General features: G+C 36.5%; 1 protein-coding gene across 2 annotated transcripts in view; it reads right to left on the reverse strand.

Annotated features, from left to right (window-relative positions):
* Window positions 1-3,262, reverse strand: part of msraa (methionine sulfoxide reductase Aa) — a 71,939-nt gene extending 68,677 nt beyond the window's left edge. Inside the window, exon 1 of one of the 2 annotated variants that reach the window (XM_016470743.1) lies at window positions 3,061-3,261. In XM_016470743.1, the coding sequence (XP_016326229.1) occupies window positions 3,061-3,196 (136 nt within the window). In that variant the 5' untranslated portion in view covers window positions 3,197-3,261. Of the gene's footprint in view, window positions 1-3,060 lie in introns of both variants that reach the window. The other variant, XM_016470744.1, reaches the window with a different exon arrangement.
* Between the last annotated feature and the right edge of the window lie 7,167 nt (window positions 3,263-10,429).

Below are 10,429 nucleotides of genomic sequence, written 5' to 3' on the forward strand. Positions count from 1 at the left end.
CTACTGCCATTTTTGGGGACATGGCAGCGCTATTGTGTGCCAAAGCAGGACGGCCCCAAGGACGCCCTCCCTAAACAAACTTTCTCACTTATATGGAAACCAAATCATGCACTGCCACAAAACTGTTATATGATATTTAGCATGGCAAATCAACAACTGGTATAGAGAATATGAAAACAGTTGGACTATATTGCTCTGACAATCTATATTTCCTAGTAAATATAATTTTAATATACAGCATATGAGCAATCAACTACTCAAGTGAAGTATTTTTTCTGTACTACCTAATCAACTAACCAAATTACTATTAGAATTTCACAAATTCATTTTACTTTGCATCTTTGACTGGCAGCATTCTACCAGATGAAAAATGTGGAACTTTTCTCTTTTTTTTTGCCACATTTGATTTTTTATTATTATTATTAAAATGTTTAATTTAAAATTAAAACATCTATTTTAATTAAAATGTCTAAAGTACAAAGCACTTAAAAGTTTTATTTATTTATTTTATTTTTTTTGGTAAATGCAATAAAAGTCAATGGGGTCAAACGTTGTTTTGGTCACCAGCATTCTTGAAAATATCTTCTTTTGTGTTCCACAGTTGAAAGTAAGTCATGCAGGTTTGGAACAGCATGAGGGTGAGTAAATAATGACAAAATGTTTATTTTTGGGTGAACTATACTGTTAAATATGACAACAGATTTTCAATTACTCAATTTATTTCTATAATGGTGAAGCTGAATTTTTAGCAGCCATTACTCCAGTCTTCAGTGTCACAAGATTCTTCAGAAATCATTCCGATACGCTAAAATGGCTACTAAAAATTCAGCTTTGCCCTCACAGGAATAAATTACATTTTAAGATATATTCAAATAGAAAACAGTTATTTTAAATTGCAATAATATTTAACATTATTACTGTTTTTACTTCTTTAATCAAATAAATGAAGCCTTAGTAAGCAGAAGAGGCTTCTTTCAAAACACTGAAAAAAAAAAATCTTAATTATTCAAGCAATTTCAACTAGGGGGGCTTTTTTTTTTGTTTGTTTTTTTGCATATCAATAAAAAAGAAGTACAATCCCACTCCAAAAGTCCACAGCAACTCCAGCACTTGAAATAACTGAACCAGTTCCCTCAGCACGTGAAATAAGCGCCCACAAAGTTTTTTGTAAGAGCTGCTCGTGTTCAAAGAGACATCGCACCGGCCTAAGCTTTGATCTCATTCTTCCATCTGTTCTGTGGTCTGTAACCTTCAACAAGGTTCATTACATCTTCAAAGCGAGACACGCGTGTGTCAGTGTTGCAGAGTGTTACCTGGCAACCTTCCAGCTCCGCGGTGGAGTCCCGTTACCAAGGGGGAAGCCTTGAGAGGCGAGCGCTGATAATCAGTTCACTGCAGTCTGAAGGGGTGGATCCCTGCATGGGCATGCTTCATGCCATTGCACTGAACGCCAATGTGAGTCGCATGTCAAGCAGCCTGCTGAGAGCGAGTCATTGCAAACACATTATTTTTATACTTATTAACTTCCAGGCCGTGTTACAACAATAACCTACCATCCTAATCTAAAGTTTCCTTTACAACTTAAGTCCACAGCTGTTAGTTGTACAATGAATGCAAAGGCAGTATCTTCAAAACTCGAAGGGAAATGTCCACTTGGACCTGCTGCTGGGAGGATGGGACAAGGTATATGGCTATAGCCCAAGGCTGAAAAGGCAGAAAATTGCTAGTTCGACCTCCGAAAGAAACAAGACTTGTGTTATCACTTTTGTGCCCTTGAGCAAGACAAAAGGGATAGTTTTCTCAAAAAATGAAAATTCTGTCATTATTATGCCTATCCATATGCGGTTATTTTTCAGTGGAACACAAAAGGATATTTGTAAAACAATGTACATGCTTCTTTTTTTCCATATGAAAAAGAAATAGCCCATGCATTGCTCATGCATTTTCTCATTTTGTGTTCCAAGGAAAAAATAATATATAGGTTTGGAATAACATTAGGGTGTAAAAATCATTTTTGAATAAACTATTCTTTTCGCATCACTTTGGATAAAAGTGTCATAGACAATGTTTTTACAAACTATTTTCTGTTCCACAGAAAATAAAAGTGTTCCCGGTTTGAAATGACACGAGGGTGAGTATATGAATTGTAATTTTTTGGGGTGAACTATACTGGTAAGTATTACATTTAAATGTTTGGAATAACATGTGGGTGTAATTATGAAAAAAAAAGTATTTATTGATAGTAACTATTTTTTTTTTATCTCAGGATGACTGTCCCACTTTATCCATGTCACTTTGGATAAAAGTGTCTGCTAAATAACTACTTACTATTCTAACTAGATGTTTTATTTTTCCGTTTAAATGATGTCACTTAAACGGTGTGATTTAGAATTCGTAGCAGGCCTCCTGTTCCCATCAGAGCTCTGCACCCTACTTGAAGCAGCATTTCCATTTTTATGTAAGAGCCTGAGTCAGCTGTTCTGTTCCACTGCAAGTGTGCCTTTTATTGCCCTTTACTACCCTGTACTCTTGCCTCTGAGGAGAAAGATATTGAATATTTAATGCCAAGAGTGTTGGGGATATTACTCCGTTAAAAAAAAAAACATTTTGCTTCACCTAAATGGTACTTTAACGTGAAAAATTGATGAAAATTAAAGAGAAAAGGGCTGAATAAGTTGTAATGATGCTACTATAAGGTGTCATACCAAAACATCTATGAGTTGATTATTGAGTAGCCAAATACGAGTAAATAACGTCTACAAATACTCGCTATCTGGATGTCTGGAAGAAACAAAATGACGATACGTAAGTGTAGCACTGCGCATGTGCGTCGCACAGATCCAGGAAAACCAAAACAAAGCTCCCCGTTTCCTCGACCGCATAGGACTCGTCTTCGCTTTCTTTTGCACAAGTACGCTTCGGTTGCAATTCCATACCCTATAACAATATATCCATCTCATCGTGACTTGAAACGTTAAGGCACTGCCTTTGTTTTGACAGCTGATAGCCGCGTTAGCACGTGAACAACTGAGAAAGTCAAACAAATTCACAACGCCATACCTGACACTTTCATGCTCTGCTCTCTTCCAAGTAGCGCTTCCTCCGGAGACGGCATTCGTATTTTGGAGGACATATCTCCCATTCTGTTTTGGACAAAATAACGCCAAACCAAACGCACGGAAGTCCGCGCGACCATGAGCACAAACACACCGCACGCGATGCACTTGTGTAACGATTGCACAAGCGCGTGCTCGTTACGTAACTATTTGTTTATGAATATATATATATATATATATATATATATATATATTGTAAATAAATAACCCTGCTTAGCATCTTCTGTAATATAGATTACAGTACTGAGTCCAGAGTTCACGATTTAAATAAGTACGCGTGCTCTAATCAAATGTTTAAAGTCCCCTTTAACCCTGTGGTAAAACGACTCCGTATTCAGTGCTGTGTTGGAGGACATTCCTTCCTCAGTGATTCAAAAACGTTTAGGAGCTTGGAATAGGCTATGTTCTTAATAAAAAGTTGTAAAGCTACTCATTTGTGTTGGCACTAGCTTTTATATTGTTTGTTGATGCGTGGTGTGACAATACTAATACTCTTAATTTAAGTTTATAAAATGCTATTTTAGATTAAATGTAGCTGTCACACCACAGGGCACGGCAACAACGTGTTTTATGCACCCATATATTGTATTTAATATTCAAAATGCTCGTATTAATTAATGTGCTCGTGTCAGTTGTAAGTATATTGTTTTTAAATATGTGTAACATTTTACTCAAATTTAAAGTCAGTTCGTTTTAAGTGTGCGCTATCTTGTTGGCACATGTGCAGAATAGTAGGTAGTAGAAAATTAGTTCAGGAAAATTACTTAATCCAATTACATTACAATACACTTTATGTGAATTTAGGATATTGATTGATGGAAATGTGTTTATAATTTTCTAATAATACTAGGCTAATTGTAGCTTATAAGATTAATAATAGTTTTAGTGCTGTCAAACGATTAATCGCGATTAATCGCATACAAACAAGTTTTTGTTTGCATAATATGTGTGTGTTCTGTGTATATTAATTATGTATATATAAATACACACACATACAGTATATATTTTGAAAATATTTACATGTATTTACATGTCTATATTTATATTCATATAATTTATATTATAAATACATACATTTAATATATAAACAGCATATTTTTCTGAAATATATACATGCATGTGTGTGTATTTATATATAGGCTACATAATAAATATACACAGCACACATACATATATTATGTAAACAAAAACTGTTTATTTTGGATGTGATTAATTGCGATTACTCCTTTGACAGCACTAAATAGTTTATAAACCAATGGATATCTGCAATACATTACAAACAGACAGAAAATAGAACACCAAGTAGCCACTTCTTTGTTTATTCAGATGATATTCCCGGGCCCTTGAAGGTGTTGGCTGTCTGCAGCACTCAGAGACAGTGTCTTTATCCATGTGTCGTCAGCATAAGGGTGGATTGAAAAGCTTTACCATCTGGAGTTCACCGCGTGTCGAATGTGTTTGTTCGAGACGCGTGCGGCAGACGACAGTCCTCAGTCTAAACTGCAACACATGAGAGGATCAGGAGACCTCTGCTAACCTCAAAGCAAGTACTAACCCACACATTACAAAGCGTATGTATGGATAGATAGATAGATAGATAGATAGATAGAAACGTTACGTCGTTCGAGCGCTTTACGACGGTGCTTCGAACATACGCATTGTAAATTATTTTCAATGCTAACCTCAAAGCAAGTACTAACCCACACAATACAAAGCGTATGTATGGATAGATAGATAGATAGATAGATAGAAACGTTACGTCGTTCGAGCGCTTTACGACGGTGCTTCGAACATACGCATTGTAAATTATTTTCAAGTTTGTCGTGTATACAAACGTCTTCATAACATTTAAGGTAGATGATGTTAATTAACTACAAAGGCAATTCGGATTGAGCGAGACGAACCTCGCAAGGCGAATAAAATGATAAAACTCCCTTTAAAATCGCTGAATAATTTGTACGTTGATACAATAGGCCTACTCAGGCCTGCGTATTTTTAAAGTAAGCCTGGCAGGCTGTTGTGGGTTTAAATCCCTAAGCAAATGAGAACTATCCGTGAGTTGGAGTCTGAGGAAACGTTTTTTGTGTAGCAATAAAATGAGAAAGGAATAAAGATAAATCAATGTTCGACAACAAATCAATGCAGCATGAGGGATGAGATGAGCGCGGGTGGGGTCTGGGGGATGGGACTCAACGCGCAGATGACAGGCCATATGGAGTCGGCCTTTTTTTTGGACACAAATTGATGAACTAATACTTTCTAAGGGTTTACTGCGGTGTTAAAATATTTATTTCACGTGAAAACGTTTACGTCGAAGAATTAACAGTCAATGGAATCGTGGCGCACGATGACTTTATTTCTTAAAGGTGCTCGCGGTTTATTTGCCAATACGCATTCCATAAGAGCATTCCATTTTTGTGTTGGGGTTAGAATGTAAAAACGTCCAATTTGAAATAGTTTTGTTGTTCTTCAGATTATAAACCAGTTTGAGAAGTCGTGCGCACGATTGCACGTTGACTTGTGCATCAAGAAATGAATAGAAATAAAAAAGTGATTTAGAAATCACAACGATTAAATAAAACAAACACGTGCATCATGAAAAGTGCAGAAACTATTTTCCAAACGGCTAATGTTTAGTAACCCGACAGATGCCACCTCTTTCCACCAGAGTATAATCCTCTCTGAAGGGAAGGGAACAGAGGAGCAGGACGGAGAGCTTCAGTGTGTGTGATAAACTGGGCTGCTCTCCTCCTCTCTGTCAGATCGCGCTCTGCATCACACCATTTCACATGATGACCGACTCTGCTTACGAGCACCGAAACCTTCAGCTCTGGCTATTTGCCTCCAACATGCCTTTTTCTGCTTTCTTTTTTTTTTCGTTTATCTTGAAGAAATTTGAGTGATGCAACACTGTAAGCGGAAATGATTTATGTCGCATCCTACAGCATCAAGGTGCGCAAAAGCGAGCGGAACATTTGATGGGTTTGGAAGGACGCTCTTCTGCACCGACTGCCTTGTGGACATTTCCCAATACTGGATTTATGGACACTTATTATCTCGGGGGATAAAAACCTATTATTTATATCCTGCTTCGCAAGGTGTATTTGTGTAAGTTTTGATTAAATCGATGTGCATTGTTTTTACAAATTGTTAATGTCAACCAACTGCGTCTGTTTTACTAAAGCACGTTTTTTTTTCTTCTATCGCATATAACAGTTGACTGTAAATGCATTGAGGTGCCATTGTATCAAATGATGCCAGGCTATATTAATAGGTTCTTTGATTTTCAGACTGAATGGACGTCACTGAATGGATCGCCTAATTAAAATCCTATTTGCGGGGAATTTTCCTTTCTGTGCATGGTGCAAGGTTGGCTTTGACAAATGGTGCACTCCACTTTTTTCCCAATATTTAGTTTACCCCCTCCTGATGCAGGTTCTTTCAACTGTCCCCACCTTCTAACATATACCCCGCCCGACCCCCCACAAGAGGCGGCGGTGTCTCTGGTTTAGTCCCACAGTTTCCCCCTTCTCTCTTACCTCTGCTGCATTTTGCATGAGCTATCTAGGTCATTAGCATTTTAGCGTATACAAGACTTGACAAAGCTGGTGAGGAGCCAGATGGGCCCTCTACTATTTTTTTTTTTTATGTCTCATGGGAGTTGAGCAAGGGACCAACTGCAGCAAGCCACTGAGCGCTTTCTTTTTATTGCCATCACTCGGGCCTTATGTTGCACCAACACATGATGGAGAGGTGCGCACCGTCCTGTGGAAATAACGCATTCGAAAAAATAGGTAATGTAATAAATGGGAACGCTTGCTTGAATTATGATGTGATGCACAGATGCTTTAAGGATGCATGATGCTCTGTGCAATGTTGGATGCTGATGCTACACCAGTCGGAGGAGGACGTAGACATTTTGGTGCAACATCTTTGCTGTAGCTTAGTTGTGCGATTCAGAGCATTGTGGTTGCAAACAGGCCTGCTTTTCTTCGTGTTCACAGCGGACCTTGATTTAAATGTCCATACAATTAAGGCACGCGGTGAATGCCAAGAGAGATGGCAAATATCATCGATGATTGTTTTTATAACAGCACAGCGCATATAGTCCGTGGTTTGCGATGCACGACCGTTCTTATTTTTCTTTCGGTCGTTTTTTGCGAGAGCGCGTGTGTGTGTGCGAGCCGACGCATTAATGCGGCCAAACTGATCTTTTAATATTTAATTGGGTTCTTCCATAATTTTGTGTTGCGCAAAAGAGCGTATCATTGAATAGCCTATTGTGAAGTGTCATTGTGCATTTACGAATTTAAAACTCTAACAATTACCCTGAGGTCTGATGTAACGTATTTTTGTCATTTACTGTCTATTTAGAGGACGATTCAAATCTAGAAATAGTCTCATTTGCAGATCTGTGTGGGGACACGATGTCTTCAGGAGAAGATGAAGAAGAATAATATGGATAGAAAAGTTGTGAGGCCTACGGTGACAGAACGCACTGATATCTTACATTTCTGAACGTTCAGGACGACAGCAGTTGGTCCTCAAAATGACACTTGTCATGTGTCCTCATAAGGGCACTGAAAATATTGAACATGTACGTTTGTATTGTATTTATGATTATGAAAATAATTTTAGCTTGTCAATAAAGTCACATATTCACTGAGCAGACATTAATTTATTTTTTTCACGCAATATTTGCCACTTCATATTTCGATTAATCAGAACACTTTAATTAAGACAATCTTTTCCACTATTTTCTAAAACTTTACAGTTATATTTTCACTTTATTTTTTACAATGATTCTCAGTAATTAGGATGCAGGCCGCGAGCTTTTTAACCGTAGTTTAAGCAATATTTCATATCAAATTAAAAATCAAAATGACGTTCACAATTCACAAAATCCACACTTTATTTAGCGTCGAAAAGCTGCAAGCAAAAAGACACTACGGCCTGTAGAAGAATCATTTTAAAATCCTCTAAGAACTTTTTATCCTCTTGAAAAACTTTTGTATGTTTTAAAAAAAAAACTCAACTTGAAAAACACATCTGAAGAACATGCAACATCAAGAACGTTTTAAAGCCAACTTATACAGCAAACATGTTCTTAATGGTTATTTACTGAATTTATGAGGACCACATAAGAGCCTTTATTTTAAAGAGAGTAGCTATAAACAACACGTTTATATTCCGGTATGAGATGATGGAAACTGAAGCGGGTTTCGATTAAATATAAACGCACATTTCACATTATAGGCGCCTTAAACATGCCATGAATTCCAGCAGTTGTCATAATATTTCATCTTCACCTCCTATGAGATGTTCATTTTTAGAGACAGGTCTGTACATCCAAATCAATGTTTTATCCTTGTATTCTTTATACCCTGAGATGTTCATTTTTAGAGATAGGTCTGTACATCCAAATCAGTCTTTCATCCTTGTATTCCTTATACCCTATTCAGTAACCGTTAACTTATTTTTCAAGGTCATTTAATGGTTGCTTCTGGAAATGAAGGCCTATAGGCTTTTGCCAATTCGCTTTTCTAATTAAATAGGCCAATTAAACTACATTTTATTAGATAAACGCGCAAGGTTATATTCGCCAATCAAAGATAGCAAAGAAAACATGTTGTGTCATGAATAATTTCTATACCATATCAACTTCTGTACCAAACGAATTATAATGTCTTTCGTCCACGAGACTACTAGTCAAGGTTAACGTTATGTATAATTTCCGACAGATGTTTAAATGTTATTAATAAAACATATTTAACCTCAGTATAGAACGTGCAGGCCTTCTTCCTGTTCTAGAACTATAACGCTCCGTGCGTTTACAGATTAAGCGTTCAGGCAATTCAAGGCAAATAAATGGGGACAATCAAGATATAATTTTATAAACCACGCGTGCATTACTAGACTGCCAAGGCTGGAGTTTTAATTTCCAACGTTTAAGAAAGAAATGCACACGCGCAGTTTTGCGTGACATAAAGGGCCTCATAGCTACTGGAAGTGAATGATGTAACCTCGAAGCAGTGCTCTAATATGAGATATCGCAGTAGAGAAAAATGAGAAATTATACAGAACACAGAATTTTCCGCCTTTTAGCAACATGCCCTTTCTGAGACTCGAACCGTGTGCGGCCTTGTCGAAAATGCTATATCCTTTAAAGGGTACTTGAGGACACTGCATAATGTCAGATCAACCTCATTAGGCAGAGGTGTAGCCTACATTAGCATATTTCATCAAAAGAATATTTAGGTCGCAGATTAAATTCAGCTGCCCCTGTATTTCAATCAGCGATTTGGTAATTTTTGTAAATGTTGATTCTTGAAGGACTCGGGGACACAGCGGCAGTGGGACACAAAGTAAGTTATTTCAAATCATTGGATTCGAAAAATAACATTCAAAATTGCAAATAAAAAAAATGTTGGAAAACACTTACTGTTATGACCAAATACAGAGTTAACCTGTGTTAATTGTTATTTATTTAATGAGATAAGCAAAAATGACAGATATATTGGTCACAGAACACTATACGTTTGTGACAAATGTTAACATTAACTTTGGTTTCTGTTAAGGGTGCAAATTATACCGTTTATTTAAAACACCTCAAGTTTTTAAAGAATTTTAAACAGCTGCTAAAAGATTAAAATGTAAATACAAACGTAATTTTTCAGGTAATGTTATAGTAATATATAATAATCAGCGTTTCACGTAATCTGTCGAGGACCTTCAAATTGTTATTTCGCGCCACCATCAGTAAGATAAACGTCGCTCATCTAAAAAGCTTTTGTGATGTATTTGTTATGTAAATCTATAATACATTAATGCATAATTACATTATTCCTGTAATGCTTTATCGTCAAAAAATTTTTTATTTTTTTTTAAACAGCGTACTGTCGCTATGGTTACCTTCCATTCGTCAGTTTATGTTTGCCTGCAGGTGAAAATACGCGCTCTGATTTGTAATCTAATTTAGTAAGACGTTTAAAAACACGTAGAAACCTATATATATATATATATATATATATATATACTACATAAATAAGCATATGTACTTTAACTAACCCTGACGCCCAAACCTTTTGACTTTGCTTGTTCAGGCCTTATTTAGTAGGTCTGACCCCCATAAATCATTCCTTGTGACAGTTTTTTTTCTTAACTGTCTGTTTATACAAGCAATTCAACTACAAACCATCAGTGTAACGATCCGTCCAGTTATATAATAACTAGAAATTAAAATCAAAACCACCCACAAGTCTACTAGTTTCTTTGATGTTTATTTTTACATATTAAAATATTTGCAGTATAAT

Source organism: Sinocyclocheilus anshuiensis, unplaced genomic scaffold, assembly GCF_001515605.1.
Source record: "Sinocyclocheilus anshuiensis isolate Anshui unplaced genomic scaffold, SAMN03320099.WGS_v1.1 scaffold2322, whole genome shotgun sequence".
In the NCBI taxonomy this organism is placed as follows: Eukaryota; Metazoa; Chordata; class Actinopteri; order Cypriniformes; family Cyprinidae; genus Sinocyclocheilus; species Sinocyclocheilus anshuiensis.